The following is a 22,436-nucleotide window of genomic DNA, read 5'->3' as shown; positions in this document are numbered from 1 at the left end:
CAGTGCGCATGCTCTGAAACGCCTTGTGGTCCCCCTCGGCCTCCGTCCAAGCTGACTTCACGCATCAGCTGATGAACTCACTGCCTAGCAGCGGTACAACAACAAGGACATAGCCGCTTCTCCCCGGCTCCCTCCAGCCGCAGAGTCCTTCATGCTTCACGGACTGTCAGCAACAGACGCACACCAGCTCCCATGGCTGCAGCATATATATTATGATGTAAGTGCTGGATATTTCTATTATTTATAATTAAATACAGTATACTCAGAGGCGCTCTTCTCTTTTGTTTTTTCTCTTGCATATATTGAGCTGGCTTTGCTCCTATATAGCTGCCCTGATCTACTGTCTTCATCTACATTGGTTCATCATCACTATCTATTATAGCTTCTTTTTGGTACTTTGCCGGGATTGATCCTGTTATGGACTCATGAACATTTATACCATATGTCTCCGTTGTGGTTCTTTATTTTAATTTCATATATTTGTTTATTTTAATGTTCAGCTCTCTATTGATCGTTTTGTGCAAACACCCTGAGCGCTGTACTCTACCACATTATAATGTTTGGGGGTTCTGAGTAATTTTATAGCAAAATAATGATGATTTGTACATGTAGGAGAGTGCCAGAATAAGCCCGGTATGGAGATGGGTATTAAAGCCCTGTATTGAAGTGGTTAAAGTGTTGACTGAGGCTGTACACATATGTACTGCCCATAGAATGTCAGCCAGAGTGGGTTGTCCAGGTTCATCCAGCACAGGGGCTGGATGGCAGCGGGATCAATGGGTCTGCGACACTATTAGCACTGCATATCATGGCCTCCTCAGGCTGCTCCTGCTCCCTCTGCACATACTGGCATAGAGATCTTGCAGCCTCCTCCCTCTCTGTGTCCACACTCCCTGACAGTTTTGTGCATAATAGAGTATCTCTCTGGGCTGTTCCTTACCCTGATGTTTAATGCTTTGCTTCCCCCATCTTTGCTCTTCTCCTGGGCATGTGGTGTGTGCTGTGCAAGGGCCGCAACGGTGCCATCTTCTATATCCAGACCCGCCGCCTCGTCCTTCTTATTTTGGATTTTTCTCCTTGTGCAGAGGTCCAGCATACCAATTGAGGGGTGCCCCAGAGTGGTAGCCAGCTAGATTCCCCCCCGAAATGGTCACAATGTGAGTGCTGGGGGAGAATGTATATTTGGATCAATGGTGGAGCTGTGTGAGACACATCCTCTCACATGCAGATCTTGGTCACGCTCCCATTACATTTTTTTAGATGCTGTTGGAACCTTTCTTAAGTTTCATTCTCAGGCATTATACAATTCTGAAAATGGTTCTTTTACCCACATATTTATATCCAGTGTTACAAAGAAAAGCTACAAAATAGAATGTTATGGTTATGCAGTAATGTTTGCCTGTCAGCTTACCTCTCCATATGCTCAGATTAAGAGGCCAGCCACTCAATCTCTCCTCAAAGCATGTCTCCACCCCAGGCCCTATCAGGGAACTCTATATTAACCTGTGCACTGCAAACCAGCCGTGCTGATCAATATTGTGTGTTTTGGCTTTCGTGTGCTCATTGCTCTGTGTCCTACATCTGATCCTGTTTACCGACTTTGGCTTTATACCCGACCTTTGGCGTGTTCTTAGACTATCCCTATCTGATTGTTGCCCTGACCTTTTGGCTAATCTCCTGACTATCCTTCCATGTCACAGTCTGCTGATTCCACTCTACCTCCCTGTAGTCTACCGTGAGCATAAACTGGGAGACCCTGGGGGCCGTGACCTTGAATCAGTTGCAGCGCAGTCCATCCTCAGCACTAGAGGCTCTGGTGAACACCTGCTGGCTCTTAGACTCCGCTCCCTGGGGAATCTATGCTCTAGCTCCCAGTGGGATCCGTGTTGGTGCTCCAGTGGTCCTGACTTCCTGAACCTCCTGCAGCAGTCAGTCCTAGGGTCCACTACCTTAGAGGTGCACTCCTGATTCCTACGGAGTGCATCTGTTACCTGGCCTCAGGTGACCTGACATATATATATATATATTGGGCACACTGTGGCATCCCTGGTGGCCATGGGGGACATACCTGTCCATCCACGTGTTGGGGGCTTCCTTGGTGGTCCAGTGTGGGCATCCAAGGGGGTCTGCGCTGATAAACAATCAGCGCAGACCCCCCTGTCAGGAGTGCCGCCAATCGGCTCTCATCTACTCGCGTCTGTCAGACGCGAGTGAGAAAATGACCATAAGCGTCTCTTCCTGTTTACATCATGATAAGCTGTGATTGGATGCAGCTCATCATGTGGTAAAGAGCCTCCATCAGAGGCTTTTTACCAAGATCAGTGTAACAGTGTGTCAGACTGACAAGCCGCACTACCGATCGCCGCAATGCGCCCGCCCATGGGCGCGCGCCAGCATTTATCCTGCTGGATGTCATACGGGGCCATACCAACTGAACCACCACCCGGCTGTCATTCTGCTATGGGCCAGGCAGGAAGTGGTTAAAATTTGGTGTGCATTGAGCATTACTTACTATGTCAATCTCTATTGATAACAAATGAGTGGGATCACATGCTTTGGAAAAGTGGGGTTGATATACTAAAGGTAAATAGTCAGTGTACTGCAAGTGCTTCCACACGTGCACTTCAAATGCACTGCAAGTACAGTTTCTCTAGTTCTGAGGGTAACATGCAGGGGAAAGAAAAAAAAATGCATTTTTGCTTGCACATGATTAGATGACAGAAATCAGAAAGCTTTCCCTCATTTTAGAGTTTCCCCTACATCTAGAGAAAATGCACTTGCAGTGCACTTGAAGATTGAGGGACAATACAAAATTAATCAAACAGTAGAACTAAGAAACTTATAAAAATCGATTGTTGTTATAAATATGCTGCATAAACATGAGTTGCTCTTGTACCTAATTGATTATATTGGGTTGATGTACTAAAGGCTGTTGACTTTACATGGGAATTTGCACTTTGCAAGGGAATTTTAGTGAATGAGGTGAAGCTTTGCTGAATCCCATCATCCAATTATGCGTAAGCAAGGAATGTATTTTTTTTTTCTCCTGCATGTTATTGGGTATGCTTTGCAACATGAAACCCACATTCAGTAATCTCTGTGGAAAATTTCCTTGCAAAGTGCAACTTGTCTTGCAAAATGAACATTTGCCTTTAGTAAATCAACCCCTATGGGTAACTGTGACAGCAATATAGTGCAGTTTTATGTACTTTATTAGTATTAGAACTGCTCTATAAACATGTGTTGCTCTTGTACCTAAAAACTATGTTGATATGAATAAGATACAACCATAGAGTACAGTTTTTGTACTAACAGTATTGCTCTTTTCTCATACCATACAACTAAGCTACTTTTTATCTGGGTATTCATATAAAAAAAGTAATTGAAAAAAAAAAGACTACCAATCATCACTGCAGCTAAATAACACTCATAATACTGTAAATAAAGGGCTAAAGGTCTATCTTTACTATACTTTGTTTTTATGAGATTGTTTTTATGTTCAAGGTTAAAATGTTTGCAGCTCTGTTTAAATGCTAGGCTATAACTGAATATCTTCAAAAAGATGTGAAAAATCTACCTTTTATCAGCAAACAAGATGGAAAATAGGTAACAATAAGTCACATACTGTATATATTGCACTGAGATGAAAATGTTTAGGGACATAAGAAAAACACAGGAGTTTACAAAATAATTGCTATAATATTAAAATTTAATTTTTAATGTACATTTTATTTGCAAAAATTGTTTATTACTGCCCTTATATGCATATACCCTGGCTACATTATATTTGTGTTAAAGTGGTAGTAAACCGCTGTTTTTTTTCCCTTTAATCTGCAAGGTAATGCCATAATGTGCTAGTATGCATCGCGCTGATTCTCGGCGACATGGTGCTGACATCTCGCACTCGCTGTAATAGAAAAAGCATATTCCAGCGAGCGCGTCATAGAAGCAATGGGGATCCAACTTGGATTCCCGCCAATTCTAGCCATGGCGTTTGGTATGAATCATGAGGGGAAACTCTACAGCAAATTTAAAATAACAAAACGGCATGGGTTCCCCCCCCAGGGGCATAGATTGCTAGGAGACCCCCCTACGCCGAAAAAACAGACAGACGAGGATTGCAGCGATTGCGCATGAGGACTAATCATTATATGCTTATGACCTCTTACTCACTTGTAAGTATTTTTTTCTTAATTTAAGTATTTATTATATTTCAAAGGAGATAAGAGAATACAAAAACAGTGCCAACTGGGTATACCCTGGTGATAATTTGTGTACAGTCAAGGTAATTGAGAACAAAAATAAATAAGTGCTAACATGTCGCTTCTACTAGGTTACATTAGAATTTGAGGATTGAGTAGTGGACAGCCAATATAAAACAGATATGCAAAACAGATATGCAAATAGGCATAATATATCATCATATAAAACAACTAGAGTAGCGATTACAGGAAATTTCCCAATGGGTTATAGGCAAGTAGTCACAGACAAGTATATCTCACTTGAGTACAAAAGCAAATCTTTTGCAGATTATTGAAATGGAAAGGAAAAAAAAAAGGTACAGGTTATGATCCAGAGGGAGTGGGGCAGCTAATACAGAGGAGCACTCCTAGAGTCAGAGATCCAGAGATTCCAGGCTTTGCCAAATTGGTTTGTTGATAAGTTGGCTTTGGCAAAGGAAAATTCCATAAAAAAATGACGGTTAAGCAGTTGGATGGTATCCTTCAATAGCGGAGGGTGAGTTGATTTCGATTTTTTTCTCAATCGCCAGTCTTGCTGCAATTAGGATGTGTGTCACCAGAAGCTGTACGTTTTTAGGCCATGTATGAATAGAGAGACCCAGGAGCAAATCCAATGGGGACATAGGGAAGAACACTTGTAAGTATTTTTAATCCCGTTGTGCCTGTAATAAATCTTTTAACCACTGAACTTGGAGGTGCCTTTCTCTTACCTTTATTGTCCACCAGAGCTGCTTCTTCTCTACAAAGTGCTGCCGTCAGTGCCATCACTCCACTGCTAGTAAGGACCGGATACCCAGCCTTACCAGAGCACCCTCATCTCTCCCTCTTTTCTGCATCAGTGTGTTCTATGCTCCATGTATAAGGCCTAAATGTGCATTTACTGTAAAACATGTGCTATTCATATTAGAATCAAATGACATATGTAGAATAAATACTGAACTCCTTAATTAGTTATATAAAATATTTAACAAAAGGAATATAAAGTAACTGACTATTTTGCAGGTTTATCATTTTTAATTAACTCTAGTTCAAATAAGTTTCATTTTATCTGCAATACACGTTTTTCTCAAGCTATCCATTTCTTGGAAATTGATTTCAAATCTCTTTGTCAGTTTTTCCTGTCTGGTGAATCAAATGTCACCACAATAGTAAGTGATTGAAAATCTCTCTAATGGAGCCTCAAAAAAAAAAAAAAAAAAATCAGTTCTGAAATTACACTTTAGTCTTAAGTGCTAATTCTTCAGCAAAGTATTTCATAACAACCATTTATAATCTTTCAGTAGCCTGATGTCAGCAAATTTTGGTTTGTTTCTAAGGGGCACTGCACCTAAAGTGGAACTTAAAGGGTTTGTAAACCCTTGTATTTTTTCACCTTAATGCATCCTATACAATAAGATAAAAAAACTTCTGACAATGACTGGCCCCCAACCCCCCCCCCCCCCCGTTTTACTCACCCGACCGACCCCCTTTGATCCCTCGGTGGAGGCGCGCTATACCTCTCTGCCCAGGGTTCTTGGCTCTTGATTGGATAGATTGATAGCAGTGCAGCTATTGGCTCCCGCTGCTGTCAATCAAATCCAAAGACGCATTTGCCGAGGGGGCAGGGCCGAGTCCTACATTGGACGCCAAATGCTAGACTCTGGAGCACACCCACAAGGTAACCCCCAGGAGAGCTCTTCTCCTAGTGGGTTATACGATGTGGGGAGGAGCTGATAGCATCGCCGGGGGACCCCAGAAGAGGAGAATAGGGGCCATTCTGTGCAAAACAAACTGCACAGTGGAGGTAAGAATGACACATTTGTTTTTTTTATTTTTTTAAAACACAAAGCTTTACAATCACTTTAACTGTACTGTATATGAGCGCCACAAACTGAAAATGCTATTTTCTTTTTCATATATATATATATATATATATATATATATATATATATATATATATATATATATATATATATATATATATATATATATATATATATATATATTTTAAAGCAAGTTCACCCATTCATGTCTCTGTGCTTTATTTTGTTAAGAAATCCCTTTGAAAAACACCCATAGCATTTCTAGCTGTGGCCATCTTGAGCAAGGGCAGATGATTCATGTAGCATTTACTTCTTGGAATACACCTGCCCTTAGCAGGCAGGATGGTGTGCATAGATGTTAAAGCCCTTCTGCTCCTTCATAAGAAAGAAGACAATGCCCATGAAGACCCTTGAGATGTATGATATTATGTTTGCCTAGCCCAAAAATCAGGAAGCAACTGAAGAAATTTCAAAAAGGTCAAAATAAGAAACTATAATATAACATCCTATCTATTTACTAATGCTAGCAGCATAATCAGTACAAATAGTTACTGCTGATTAAGAGATGTTCGTTCCATTTAAACAATTATAACTTAAAGTATATTGAAGTAAACATTTGCCCGCTATATGTGCATTTCAGGAGACTCATTTAACACCAGACACTGTGTCCTGTTTAAAGTTTGCCTGGGTGGGTTGGGAGTACCACTCTACCCACACCTCATATTCTAGAGGCATTGAATTGTCAGGAGTAAGAAAAACTGATTGACAAAGGTGGTCGATATGTGATTATTTTGTGTCGTATCTTTCAATTGAAAAGTATCCTTGAATTTATGTATGTTCCACCACCATTTAATTCTGCTATTTTAAGAGTGATTCTGACATACCAGCTGAGCCACACGAAGCTCCCCCTATTTTAGTGGGGTATCTAAATTGTTATATTGACCTGTACTGTACAAATATCATGTACCTCATACCATCCTGGGTAATGGTACAGCACATTATTAAAATTTATTGAGTTGGTTGATTGGATAGACCAATGGCGCTGCCGTTACCCACAGCAGAAGCAGTTCTCCTGTTTATCCATGATTGACTTACTTTCTACTGTTTAATTGAGTCAAGACATGCAGTATCTGGTAAGGGGCCTTTATGATCATTCACCTTTACTTGTACATTTAAATGCTAGGCCGCCACAACCTTACAGAGAGCCCCATGGAAGCATCAGACCCCCGCCATCTCTGCTCTGAGAACCGAGCCACCGAACATCGACGATGGCTCAGTTCTCACAGAGAACCATGCTTTTTTCTGAGTGAGATATGTGGTATATGTTAAGGTACCTGTATCCTTTGTATATGTGTAAGTACAATACATGCGCTGGAATGTTCATTGTTTTGTGTAATTTCACTTGTTTTTTCTTTAACCACTTGCTGACCGCCGCACACCAATTACGTTGGCAGAATGGCGTGGGCAGGCAAATGGGCACACCTGTTCCATTTGAAATTGCTTTGCGCACCCGCCGTGCGCTGCGGGAGTGTGCCCATGGGTTCCTTTAAACTCAGTGTTTACCGGCGGCACACAATCGTGACACAGAGAGGCAGAACAACAAGGCATTTCCCTGTTCTGCCTAGCAACATGACAGGGATCTACTGCTCCCTGTCATCGGGAGCAGTGATCTCTGTCATGTTGTAGTGAGACCATCCCCCCTACAGTTAGAACACATCCCTAGGGCACACTTAACCCGTTGATGACAATGGTCCCAATATAGTATCAAAAGTGTCCGATGTGTTCGCCATAATGTCACAGTCCCAATAAAAATTGCAGATTGCAAATTATAATAAAATGCCATAAATCTATCCCCTATTTTGTAGACGCTATAACTTTTGCGCAAACAAATCAATATACACTTATTGGTACTTATATGTAGAAGAATACATATCGGCCTAAACTGTGTAAGAAATTTGTTCATATATATATTTTTTGGGTATATTGATTATAGCAAAAAGTAAAAAACTATTGTTTTTTTTTTTCAAAATTATTGCTCTTTCTTTGTTTATAGCACAAAAAAGCGACGCAGTACAGAATCACAAAAAAAATGCTCTGGTCAGGAAGGGGGTAAATTCTTCCGGGGCTGAAGTGATTAATAAAACTTTTTTGGGCAATACATAATAATAAAGGGTATTGAAAACCAAGAGTAATGTGCTGGCTGTATTTGTTTTCTTTTTTATGATTTTTTTATTTTATTTTCACCAAGCGATTTGGCCAAGTATTTTATTCTTTGACTTCTTTAACAGATCAAGCTGTCCCAAGTTACGATTTTAAGGTTTAGCCCATTTAACACTGACAGGGGTAAATACAATCATAGTAAAAAAGAAAAAAAATATGTTGCTGTAACTGGTTAAAAAGTGTTTTCTTTTTTCTTTTGGAGTTTGGGTTTAATTGGTTATCCCAGTGCTTCTAAATTTGCTAGTGAATCTAGTACTACTCTCTCCACAGGTGGACAATGCTGCTGTCCAAGGGTAGCTCAGATTCTTCTCCACAGAGAGGAGACACCCTAAAGCCTTGTACACATGATCAGATTTTCCAAAGGGAATTGTGTGATGACAGGATGTTGGCGGAAAATCTGACCGTTGTATTGTCCATTGGACAATTGTTGTCGGATTTTCCGCGGACAAATGTTGGATGGCATGCTTTAAAATGTTCTGTGGACAATTGTCTGTTGTGGTATTTTCGGAGCGTGTTTTTTGTGTTTGTGTTTGTTGGCCGACAATTGTGTGCCATTTGTAGGCAAGACATATTTTTTGGCTGACGCCCTTCGGACAAGAGTCCTACGCTTTGTCTGCGGAAAATACAATTGTGTGTTTGGGGCTTAAGAAAATAAGTGTGTTATTGGCCAGATCACAGTGTGAAACATACACCACACCACACACATTGTTGGAATTCAGTGGTTTCATTTCTCTATAGAAATTGATTCATGCTTGACTGCATGTTTGTCTGTGTTTTTATTTTTACTATATACAGTATGTGTGCTAGAGAACCATTATAGTGTATGCATAGTCTTTTGTTTAGCTTAAGATAGTGTAGGTAAGGATTAGGGATGAGAGAATCTACCTGAGAATACAGTTCTGTGAATCTTACTACAATTTCACAAACTTTGGGGTAGATTCACATAGAAGATACGACGGCGTATCTCCAGATACGCCGTCATATCTCTGAGTGTGTGCCTGATTCATAGAATCAGTTACGCATAGATTTCCCTAGGATCTGACCGGCGTAAGTGTCTTACACCGTCGTATCTTAGGCCCCGTACACACGGTCGTTTTGGTCCGATGAGAATGAACCGAAGTTCATTTTCATCGGACCAAACCGACCGTGTGTATAGGCTATCGGTCTGTTTTCCTTCGGTCCAAAATTTTAAAACATGCTTCAAAACCGAACCGATGGACCGCTGCCCCATCGGACCAAACCGATGGTTAGTACAGAAAAGCATCGGTTCAAAACCCGCGCATGCTCAGAATCAAGTCGACGCATGCTTGGAAGCATTGAACTTTATTTCATTCAGCACGTCGTGTGTTTGACGTCACCGCGTTCTGACCCGATCGGATTTTGGACTGACGGTGTGTACACATATCAGGCCGTACGGCCACTTCAGAGGTGAACCGACCATGTGTACAAGGCCTTAGGCTGCATATTTACGCTGGCCGCTGGGTGGCGCTTCCGTATATTTACATGAGGAATATGCAAATGATCTAGATACGCCGATTTTAGAAACGTATGTCCGGCCGGCGCATTTTTTTACGTCGTTTATGTTAGGCTTTTTTCGGCGTATAGTTACCCCTGCTATATGAGGCGTATCGTATGTTAAGTATGGCCATCGTTCCCGCATCGAGTTTTGAAAATTTTACGTCGTTTGCGTAAGTCATTCGCAAATAAGGCTGGACGTAATTTACGTTCACGTCGAAAGCAATGACGATTTGCGGCGGAATTTCGAGCATGCGCCATTCGTCAAAAACCTCAAATACGTGGGGTCACAGTTAATATACATAAAACACGCCCACATCATCCACATTTGAATTAGGCGGGCTTACGCCGACACAGATACATTACGCCGCCATAACTAAGGGCGCAAGTTGTTTCTGAATACAGAACTTGCGCCCTAAATTACGGCGGCGTAACGTATCTGAGATACGTTACGCCAGGCGGATAGATAGACCATTCTGTCTGAATCTAGCACTTTGTGGTGAAACCTTTTGACGTCTATGGAAAAAGGGGGTAAATCGTGTTATTCAATTGTGGTCATTTGTAAGGTTAATAGGCAAGCTATTGCCAAAATATGGGAAAATTAAAAACTTTAAAAATAAATAGGAAGCCAGACACTACAAAAACAAATAAATAAATAAATAAAAATATCTTCCTACTTCTATGTGACCCGTTAATAGATCCACTCTCTTTTGTACTGGCGTCAGAAGGAGAGGAGGGTAAATCTTTCAATAGGTTCACCTGTTCCAATGGCAACTGTCTAACAAAGGAATTCCTCTCCCTTTGTAGAAATGTCCTCACTTGTTATTGAATCTGGGTCAGGAAGTGAATGGAATTTTCCCGAATAGGACACAAGCAGCAAAAAATATCCCAATCAAAGTTTAATCTGTACCTACGCTAATCTAAAACTAACAATAATACCTAAACATACACTTTAAGAATGAATACCAAGCACCACAAACCAAATGATATAGTTGCTCTACCATTGCAATGGTGTGTTAAAATGTGGGTTTTACTGCATCTTATTGAATACTATGTGTTGTGAATGAACTCCTAATCTAGTGATATATGTGAAAAACTAAGACGCTTATTTTTAAGTTTGTTTCTATGGTGAACCTAATAAAATATCTACTAATTGCCAATTTAAAAAATGCACTTTAAATGTATAGGTACATTAAATATGTCTACTGTTTTTCATAATATTTTACATTATTAATGTGTTTTAAATTTGGATGTATAATAGTAGTGACTCGTTTTTTTTATCATTTCTCTCAGATGGACCGCTTGGGCCTAGAGGATTAGCAGAAGCTACAGAAATGTGTACTCAAGAATGTCTGGTATTGGGCCACTCAGATAACTGCTGGATGCCCCCAAGTCTTGGTCCATACCAGCAACCAAAGTCTCCTCTTTCTACATTTGCACCTCAGAAAGATTGGCTGAAAAAGGACAAATTGGTCAATGGACACACACTAACAAAAACCTGGAAAGAAGATAGCATCAAAAACCAGTTTAATGATCGAAATCAATTTGGGAGTACTGATGGACACTTCACAAGTGGGAATCATATGAGTGACATTCCTTTGGCTAATTTAAAATCCTACAATCCAGTCTCAGGTGCTCTGGATAGCCCAAAGGAGCAGCAACTATAACAAGTTTTTGGACTAATCATTTTAGCCAAACTAGATTTGCTATCATCGTGTGTTCAGAGCTTCATATACTGAGTAGACCTCTAGAACTTTGTGACATATTACAACAAATATGCATACTTTTGTGTTGGCACCATTGAACGTGTGGTGTTCTACTATATGTGAATAAACATATTTCTAGATTTGTTATTTTTGGTGAACAGAGTTTAAAACTCTGCTAAATGTTTTTTTTTTGTTTTGTTTTTTACTTTTTTTATACCCTGGACTGCTGCTACCGATTGCAGGAGGCATATTATGGTATTGAAATAGGGATAGGGAGAGGACAGAATTCAATGTGGATTGTTGTAGTTGAAAAGCATATCAAATTAGATGAATTGTGCTCTTGTTATTGTCAATCTGTGCTGGAACAGTAATACTTGACATCATAATTCAAAACAAACCAGCTAAATCTTTCAAGATGAAACCTATTGTGCTATTAATAGTGTTAGTGGACACTTGTAAATTATTCAGAGATCAGATACCTGTACATAGAAACAAGTTACTACTAACAACTTTGTGTACTTATAAATGAAAAAAAAATATCACTTATATACTGTAGCATACTTTTGTGTCAAGGTTGCATTCTACAGTATTATTTTATGTTGTTTTTCCAAGTGTTAAGTGTTTCAATGTTTTCTGTCTAACATATAACAACTTGAAACACTTGTGTTAAACTATTGAAGATCATGTTTTAGTGTGGTAGGAAAGTCTGTGGGCATTTGGCAAATAAACTGTTCTCTAAATGTTATATTTTGAAATATGAAAAGGTTATTTATTCCATATGATAATATATCAAAGTCTAAAATTATTTTCTTAAATACAGAGGCAATAAATATATTACCCGTGATACAAATGTATTGTATCCTTCAAAATAGAATAACCCTAATATTATGCAATTGAATGAATTTGTAAAAACAGTTTATATTGCCAAATTGGCCACTTTTGTAGCTAGCGTGCTGTAATAACACAAGTGTTTTTCTTAGCTCATAGCCACACAATAATAAATGTGTTGTGACTCCATAGTGTAACAGGGCATTCTTTTAGTAGGCCAGTTGGTGGGAGTAGATAGTTATCAGTTTTTGTTGTTGAATAATGTTTGTTAACATCAATGGCTAATGCCTGGCAAGAATAAATATAATTTCACTGTTTAGCCAAAAAGTGAATTCTGATGTTCATAGAATCTCAGTTGCACGTAGACATAAATTGGGACATACTATCAAGGTTTTAGTTAAGGCATGACAGACAATTAAAGCAAATAAGTAGCATGCAAGATTCCTTACAAAAAATATCCTATGCCACAGTTAAACATCTATGAAAGGTTTGTTAAACAAATGTTTTTTTTTTCTTCAAAAAATATATTTTTTTGTGTATAACAACTCACAATTGTATCCACAGTATAGGCGTGGAAAGGGGGTGCATTGCTTTTTTGCAGTAATTTGTCAGTTTGTGAGGGGTGTTTGATGAATATGACAGAATACGTATCTAACCAGTTATTCTTGTTACTGCTTTGCCAATTTAACGTTATTTACAGTTATTAAGCACTTGCAATAAATGTTTTAAAATGTATGCTGTTTTGAATCATTTCTTATATTAGATTTGTTTTTATTGGATTTTTTTAAAACACAGATATAATTTACATTACATTATCGATAAGCATATAAAAGGATTCCACAATTAAAATAGATTCAACATTTCATACACATAAATCACAACAATAAACAATTACACATAACACAACAATATGGGTCAATCTTGCCTCCTCCTGATCTTTTACTCTCTCCTCCACCTTTGCCCTCTCCTCCCCATTTCCCCCACCCCAGGAAGAAAGACAAGAGAGGAAAAAAAGGGGGGGGGTTAAGTGCTGGGTGCCCAATTTCTATTTCTAAGCTATTAGTGCCTGTGCCCTCCATATTCTATTATTATGAGGGGACAAGAGTAAACTCTTGTACCCCATTACCTATATGCCTCTCTCAAAGGAAGGGAGGGAGGGAATGGAAAAAAAAACACCCCTTAACCCAACCCCCTTTACTCACCCAAACTATTTTATTTAAGTGCAATTTGTGCTTCTCACCCTTTAATTTAGAGTTGAAATCACCCTTTAATTTAAGTGACTTCGCAAATTTCTCCCTCCCTTGTACCAGGGAGAGAGGGAAAGAGAGAGAGGGGAACACAAAAAAAACATTCTTATAATATTAAACAGTGTTTGTTCATATTTATTAAAAGCTTAATAAGCAGCAAGCTTGTGGTGATCTAGTCCAAACAAAGAGAATTTTGATAAAACAATATTGGAAAGAGAACAAGGTTAATTATAGTGGCAACTTTCTTTAACAAGAGAGAATGCCCTTTCTGGAGAACCAGCATGTAGGCATATATTCTAATTAATAATAAATAAATGAGACACCTCTGCTAAAAGACCTTAAGGTCTAGACCTTGAGAACATGAAACAAAGTAGAGCTTTTCAGTAATCAAGTAATAGCTAAATTTAATTTAAAAAAAATCAATGCAAGTATAGCTTTAAGATGCTAGCTGCCCATTACCTGCAGCTTCAAAAGGTATAGATGACAGTTGAGCTGTGTCTGAGATATGTTCCAGCTATCACTTCTAATATTGTAGGACAAACAGTCTATGAACTGGATAGGTTTTGATCTAATACTTAGTATATCCAATTGTAAATTCAATCTCATGTAACATGTCACTGTCACATAAGAACAGTCAGATTATTACACAATAATTGTTTACATGCAATATTAATATTTATTATCAGTTTAAGCTCTTTATTCCATGTGATATTTACTATCATCTTTAGCTCTTTGTTGCCCAGTAGTAGTAAACTTCTGTACAATAGAAACAGATAAGATAATATTGAGATTTCATATTCAATATAGATGAATTATACATTAATGAATATATTGTTTTTAAACTAGCTCTGTATTTATTTATTGCACACACGTAGGCACCTTTTTTGTGCATTATGGCTCGTTCACACTAGCTTTGCCTAATTAGGCACAAATTAATAAGCTTTAAATATGTGATGAATTTAAAAAAAACTTAGATTTCTATAAAAAAAATATGTGATACAGATTTTTGGGGTTTTATGAAATTCCTTTGGTGTTCTTGTAATATGTGAGAAGAGCTAATGAATCATTCACTAACTAGCTTCTAACTATCTTGTAGCAGGAAGCTTAAAGCGATCTTAGCACCTGGAATTAGATGTTTCACCTTTTTTTAATTTACAGTTACTATCGCAAGTGAAATCTTCCATGCTGTAATAATGCATGGCACTTTACCTACTTTGATGAATCAAGAAATACTGTTATCTTGAGAATGACATGGGCTAGCACAAAGGTACCTTAACCACTTAACGCCCGCCGCACAACTATTTACGTCCGCAAAATGGCATGGACAGGCAGATGGGCGTATATATACGTCCTTGCCTTTCTGCGGGTTGGGGGTCCGATCGCTTTGAAAATGACAATGGTCCCAAAAATGTGTCAAAATTGTCCGAAGTGTCCTCCATAATGTCGCAGTCACGAAAAAAATCACTGATCGCCGCCATTAGTAGTAAAAAAAAAATAATTAATAAAAATGCAATAAAAATATCCCCCATTTTGTAAACGCTATAAATTTTGCGCAAACCAATCGATAAACACTTATTGCGATTTCTTTTTACCAAAAATAGGTAGAAGAATACGTATCGGCCTAAACTGAGGGAAAAAAAATGTTATATATGTTTTTGGGGGATATTTATTACAGCAAAAAGTAAAAAATATTGCATTTTTTTCAAAATTGTCGCTCTATTTTTGTTTATAGCGCAAAAAAATAAAAACCACAGAGGTGATCAAATACCACCAAAAGAAAGCTCTATTTGTGGGGAAAAAAGGACGCCAATTTTGTTTGGGAGCCACGTCGCACGAGCGCGCAATTGTCTGTTAAAACGACGCAGTGCCGAATTGTAAAAACGCCTTTGGGCATTTAGCAGCATATTGGTCCGGGGCTTAAGTGGTTAAATGAAAACACAACACAAAAATATAATCCAACACATATTTATTAATTGGAAATATTATATGGCCACGGTGTTATCTATAGGGGGTTAATTAATTTATTTAAATAAATAAATAAGCCAACTTGGCTAAGAAATAATTTACAGAGAATAACATGTTGTCCATCCAGCCAAAGCTGGACGACAAATCCCCCTTTTTTGGACAACAACATGACTTGAGGATAGGGAGAGAGGGTGGGCAACGCTGGCTGACAGGAACGGACTGAGGAAACCGCCGCGCTGGAGCCCTTTTATGAACTTCCTCCGCACGGGCTATTCCCCGCTCGATTTGACCAATCAGCTGCTCCTCTCTGCCCGCCAATCACACGGCTGTTGCTGCCCAGCGACGGTGCGGATACCTGGTAATAGAAAACAAGCAGGAGAACTGCACGGAACGTACATTCTCCTTTGAGCCAGCCCATGTTGGTCCAGCATATTGCTGGGACCTTTCAGTAGATGAGACGTATGCTGTCGCTCTTTAAATGACAATTGCGCGGTCATGCTACACTGCACCCAAACAGAATTTTTATCAATTTTTTCCCACAAATAGAGCTTTCTTTTGGTGGTATTTGATCGCCTCTGGGGTTTTTATTTTTTGCTATACAAATAAAAAAAGTCCGAACATTTTCTTTTTTTTCTGTTATAAAATTTTGTAAATAAGTAAGTTTTCCCCTTCACCGATGGGCACTGATAAGACGACACTGACGGGCACTGATAAGGCAGCACCGATGAGGCGGCGCCAATGAGGTGGCACTGAAGATGGGCACTGATATGCGACACTGATGGGCACTGGTAGGCGGCACTGTTGGGTGGCACTGGTATGCAGAACTGAAGGGCATTGATAGGCGGCACTGATTGGCACTCATGGGTGGCACTGGTGGGCACTGATAGGCGACACTGGGCACTGAAAGGCTACAAGTGTGGGTACTTATGGGTGGCATTGATAGGCAGCACTGATGGGCATCTATACATGGCACTGATGGGCACTAATGGGCACTGACATGCAGCACTGATATGCAGCACTCATGGGTATCCCTGGTGGCACTGGCAGGGATTTTGAATGGGCACTGGTTGGCAGCTGCCTGGGCATTGATTGGCAGCTGTCTTGGCACAGATTGGCATTCCCTGGTGGTCTAGGGGGCATACCTGGTGGTCCAGTGTGGATGCCCATCCCTGGTGGACCTGGGCAGTGATCCGAGGGGGGCTGCGCTGATAAACTATCAGCACATACCCCCCCTTTCAGGAAAGCAGCCGATCGGCTCTCCTCTACTCGTGTCTGTCAGATGCGAGTGAGGAAAAGCCGGTCAGTGGCTTTTCCTGTTTACATTGTAATCAGCCGTGATTGGACACAGCTGATCACGTGGTAAAGAGCCTCCGCCAGAGCCTCTTTACCGAGATCAGTGTAGCGGTGTGTCAGACTGACACACCGCATCACCGATCGCCGCGATGTGTGCCCCCCCCCCCGGGTGCGCGGCGGCTGTTATCCTGCAGGATGTCAATAGACGTCAAGTCAGGATAACAAAACCACTTCCCGGACGCCAATTCACTATTGACCGGGCGGGAAGTGGTTAAACCAACTACAATGTACCTTGTGATTGACTCAAATAGAATAAATGTATACGTGGAAAACATGGGCACTGGTGATATTCAAACAGGTATGATACTTTCTGCTCTGAGTGCTTCAAGTGGGCAACAGAAGTTCATTATCGCCTTATCCTGAAGCTGTATGCAGTCCAGTCTTCACCCTGTTATCACAGACAATTCTAAAATTAGCCCGGAATCAGGCTACCCTTACACCTAAGGATTCCATAGATTTTGCAGTTACAAGTTTTTTTCTTTTTCACAGCATGTATGTCAGACAGAATATCTGTCTAAGTGATATTTTTATTGGTAAGTAAGCAGTCTTGTATTCTTGTTTATGGGTATGCATCATTATCTCTCTACCCCTCAGCTCACTCCTTCAGTCTCCTCACATATCACAAATTTACTATCAGACATATCAGTCTGGATGTCACACCACTCAAACTCAATCTATTGAAAACCAAACTCATTATATTTCCTCCCCCAAGTGCCTCTTCCCCTGATCTCTCTTTCATGATTGATGGCTCAATTATCAAACCATCCCTGCATGCCAAGGTTCTAGGTGTAATCTTGGACTCTGATCTATCCTTTCTGCCCCACATCCAATCACTGTCCAAATCTTGCCGTCTCAACCTCCACAACATCTCCAAAATACATCCCTTTCTAACCAATGACACCACAAGGCTCCTAGTCCACTCCCTGGTTATCTCTTGCCTCGACTACTGCAACTCCCTCCTTATTGACTTACCATTACATAGGATATCCCCCTTCAGTCCATCATGAATGCCAGGCACATCCACCTTACCGACTCCTCTGTGTCTGCTACCTATTTCTGTCAACCCCTCCATTGGCTCCCGCTTACCCAACAAATGAAATACAAAATACTAACAATAACTTACAAAGCCATCCACAATTAAGCCCCCAGCTACATCACTAACCTAGTCTCAAAATACCAACCTAATCTATCTCTTTGTTCATCCCAAGACCTTATGCTCTCTAGCTCCCTTGTCACCACCTCCCTTGCTCGCCTCCAGGATATTTCCAGAGCCTCTCCCATCCTATGGAACTTCCCACCCCTATTATCTCCTACTATGTTTACTTTTAGACGATCCCTAAAAACCATACTCCTCAGAGAAGCCTATCCTGCCTCCACTCAACAACTGTACTTTTATTTTCTCTATCATCTCATCCATCATCTCATCCCCCATAGTTATTACCTTTTGTATCATATGACCCTCCCTCCTAGATTGTAAGTTTTAATGAGCAGGGATCTCTGATTCCTCCTGTATTGAATTGTATTGTAACTGTACTGTCTGACCTCATGTTGTAAAGCGCTGTTCAAACTGTTGGCGCTATTTAAATCTTGTAAGATAATAATATTATGAGCTGAAAAAATCAATATTGCACATATGAAATCAGTTTAACTGATAGTTAAAAGGGGCATTACTGCAAAAAAAACGATGTAAAGCCTTTTGAGCTGTGTGAATTCCAAAAACTCAATGTTGAACATCTGTTATAATGTGCTTTTCATATGGGATCCCTAAAGTACTAAAAATGTATATCGTTTAAAGGTTTTGGTGTACACATAACTAATTGGCAATGAAAGGGACTTTGACTTACACAAAATGCTTAAAACCTGATATTAACACACTACTGCCTAGCAAAAATATGAAAGGATGTATCATCCACACTCCCCGCTTAGCTTACTAATAATAAATACTTTGACTGCATACCACAATGTCTCCACCCAGGAATTATCCTTCCTTGAGGTGTTTCCCTATTCCCAGCTTGCTCACAACTTACTGATTATTAATAAATACGCTAAGTTCTAACCATATCTACCAGATGGTGTTCCATGCAACTAACCCTGCATCTAAGACCAAGGGCGTCTCTATACTAATATCTAAACATGCTAATTTCCATCTATCTGACTCGCTTATTGACCCAGATGGCAGATATCTTTTTCTTAAAGGCTCCTATGCCTCGAGACCAATTACTTTGGCTAACTTATACTCCCCAAATGAGCACCAGGTCTCTTTCTTTAAGAAAACTTGCGACCTCCTAGCCTCATTCCAGGCAGGTATTGTACTCTTGGGTCGTGACTTCAATGTCCCCTTGAACATTGGACTGTTCCACGGGAACCTCTTCCTTGACATACAAATCGCTACGCCAGATTAACCTACAGTTTCATTCCCTAACCTTGCATTATACTTGACACACTTTGTTTCCCTCAGACAAGGACTACACCTTTTTTTTTGGCCTCACATCAAAAATATTCTAGGATTGACTATTTCTTCCTTTCCCAGTCAGATCTGCCTCTTCTCCAACAGTCCACTATAGAAACAATGTTTCTGTCTGACCACCACCAGATCACAGTTACTCTATCTTTCCCTGAAACATACTCTGGTGCTTGAACCCTTCCCTGCTCAAAGATCCCATTGTGTCAGACCATATACGTACACGACTCCAGTAATATTTTGGAAAGGGACATAAGTGTGTGATTCGAGGTGAACTGATTACCCTGGCCACAAACACTAAGAGGCAACATCAGGAGAACATAAACAATCTCATCAGGACAATTAAATCTCTTGAGATCTCCCACAAACTGACTCACGCACAAGCCACTTTACCTGATTTGACACACTCCTGAGCCCTCCTTTTAGAGGAACTTGGCAAACGCGCTATGTATTTGGCCACAGGATTTTCTATAAACAGGGCAATAAGTGTGGCCGCCTTTTAGCTCGGACAGTCCAAAATTCCAAATCGTCTTCCACAAGAGTCATTCCCTTTCCGGTGGGAAAAGGCTGCTCTCACTTATCTTGGCATTCAAATACCTGCCCGCTTGTCAGACTTGTACGTGAGAAATTTCCACCTTGCTTAGGTTCCAAAAACTCCTTAAAGATTGGATGAACCTGAATATCTCTTGGTTCTGACGTTCTGCCCTGATTAAAATGATCATCTTGCCTCACTTATTATACCTAATGCAATCAATCCCTATCTCCTTACCATCAGGTTGTTTCACATCCTACCGGAAGGCTTGCTCCGTATTCCTGTGGAGGGACTTTCCACCTTGTATTACGTTTTCCCAGCTCACACTACCCAAATCTAGAGGGGGCATTGGGCTACCGGACCTCCTACAGTACTACAATGCCTGTCACCTCATGAGGATCGCAGACTGGAATATCCATGCCTTCAAAAAGTCATGGGTATTTCTTAAAAAAAGCTTTTTCGTCTGGACCCTTACACCTCCTCCCATGGCTACATCCAAAGAACTGGTCTCAAACCCTTTCTGCACACCCGCTTTTTGCTCGTTTACTCCTGGCATTCAGGAAGGCTTCACTTCATGGAACATTCGCCACTCTTCCAAGTCCTCTAACCACATTAAGAGGGAACAGTTAAGCCAGATTGGCCATTTGAGGATGTACTGGCCCTCCAGTTCTATTCTAACGAACAGCCATTATCCTTTGAGAATTTAAGATCTACCACTAAGACGTCGTCACTCTCTTTCTGGATCTATAGACAAATCCGACACTTTCTCACAACCCATGACCATCAGTCTTTCTGGACGAGACAGCTTACACCCTTTGAATCTCTGTGTCACGCAAAGTCCCGCAAAAACATCTATAGCTGTCTCTCAGAGTCCCCAACCCAAGTCCCAACACCCTCACAAACTTCCTGGAATGGAGACATACATGTGCCTCTATCAACGGAAGACTGGAACATTATCTATGAATACGCACATAAAGGCTCGTTGAATGTAGCAATACAAGAAAACGGCTATAAGGTGATCACTAAATGGTATAGGACCCTGTCACATCTCCACAAATTTTCCCCTAGCATCCCTAACGCGTGCTGGAGAAGCGGGTCGGAGGTTGGCACTATGCTTCATGTGGTGGGATTGTGAGAAACTTCAGCCCTTTTGGAGGGAGGTCCACAGCCTTATTTCACATATCACCACATTCACCCTAGACTTCACCCCGGCTCAATTCCTATTGCACCATTCATCGCTACCTAAAAAAGTGTATTACAAGTCCCTAGCCATGCATATGGTCAATGCTGCCAGACTTTGTATTCCCAGACATTGGCGTTCTACCCACTCTCCAACAGCCATGGAATGGTTTGCAAGGCTTTCTACCATAAAAGAAATGGAAGAACTGATTCACATTTCACAAGACAGAATTCACAAATTCACAACCACATGGGCTTGTTGGACCCATTTTGACTACTGATAGTTACCGTCAGCATGTTTCTCAGGGTTGACCTGCGAACGTGGCACTGTTTTTCAATGCTGTGTACGAGCTGGCGGAGGGGTGGTGGGTGCGGATCTACTTGTGTCCCCCTATTATTATCCCCTTCTCTGTTTTTACCCCCCTCTTTATGCTCCCTTTTTTTAAGCCTTTCTTTCTTTTCCCAGTTTCTGTTCTTCTCTCCTTCTCCCTCCTTTTTTTTTTTAAATAAAAAAAGTTGTTTATTGAACATAGGGAGAAAAAACTGTGCTTGTCAAAAACTTTCTAAATATATATGCGTCAAGGCAGCAGAAGAAATGTGCCAAGCATATAAAGTCCAATATAAAAGTAAACTGTGCCAAGTAGGAAACCAGATATCAGGCTGGTAAAAAGCAATGATAATAGATAATATGAATACAAGCACATTCAGTCCAATAAAAAGTTCGTAGCAACACCACCATGTGTCAGCAAAACTTCAGTGTGAACACACCACCACCAAACTGAAAGCCGCTTACCAAAACCACCCAAACATTAGGCATGTAGACAGATTCTATTCAATGGGCTCCACATCAGATTAGCATCAGACTGGGGAGGGATCCAGGGAGCAGATCTCAAATTGCACCACATCGATGATTGAACATATCCTCGGTATATAGATAAAAACAGACCATAGCGTGATACCGTACGAAATATTTAATAAAAATGCATAAGACATGTACTTACAAACATCTCATGATTAAAAGTGTGTATGTATGCTGGCCGGCAATAGGAGCCCTTCCTCCTTCAGATGGAACGCGGTGACGTCAGTGTGCGCCTTCCCAGACGACGTGTCGTCATTAACAGACGTTCTCAATGGGGATTGGGCGATACACTGAACCGGTTCAATCATCGATGTGATGCAATTTGAGATCTGCTCCCTGGATCCCTCCCCAGTCTGATGCTAATCTGATGTGGAGCCCATTGAATAGAATCTGTCTACATGCCTAATGTTTGGGTGGTTCTGGTAAGTGGCTTTCAGTTTGGTGGTGGTGTGTTCACACTGAAGTTTTGCTGACACATGGTGGTGCTGCTACGAACTTTTTATTGGACTGAATGTGCTTTTATTCATA

The 22,436-nt window shown here is 40.4% G+C and overlaps 1 protein-coding gene across 1 annotated transcript in view; it reads left to right on the top strand.

Moving 5' to 3' along the window:
- Positions 1–13,047, top strand: part of LOC120929674 (protocadherin-9-like) — a 1,495,744-nt gene extending 1,482,697 nt beyond the window's left edge. Inside the window, exon 4 of the mRNA XM_040341350.1 lies at positions 11,072–13,047. Coding sequence (XP_040197284.1) covers positions 11,072–11,445 — 374 coding nt within the window. The 3' untranslated portion in view covers positions 11,446–13,047. The remainder of the gene's footprint in view (positions 1–11,071) is intronic.
- Positions 13,048–22,436: the final 9,389 nt, after the last annotated feature.

Source organism: Rana temporaria, chromosome 2 (assembly GCF_905171775.1).
Source record: "Rana temporaria chromosome 2, aRanTem1.1, whole genome shotgun sequence".
NCBI lineage: Eukaryota > Metazoa > Chordata > Amphibia > Anura > Ranidae > Rana > Rana temporaria.
The sequence above is the reverse complement of the archived record's forward strand: the minus strand, read 5'-3'. Positions and strand labels throughout refer to the sequence as shown.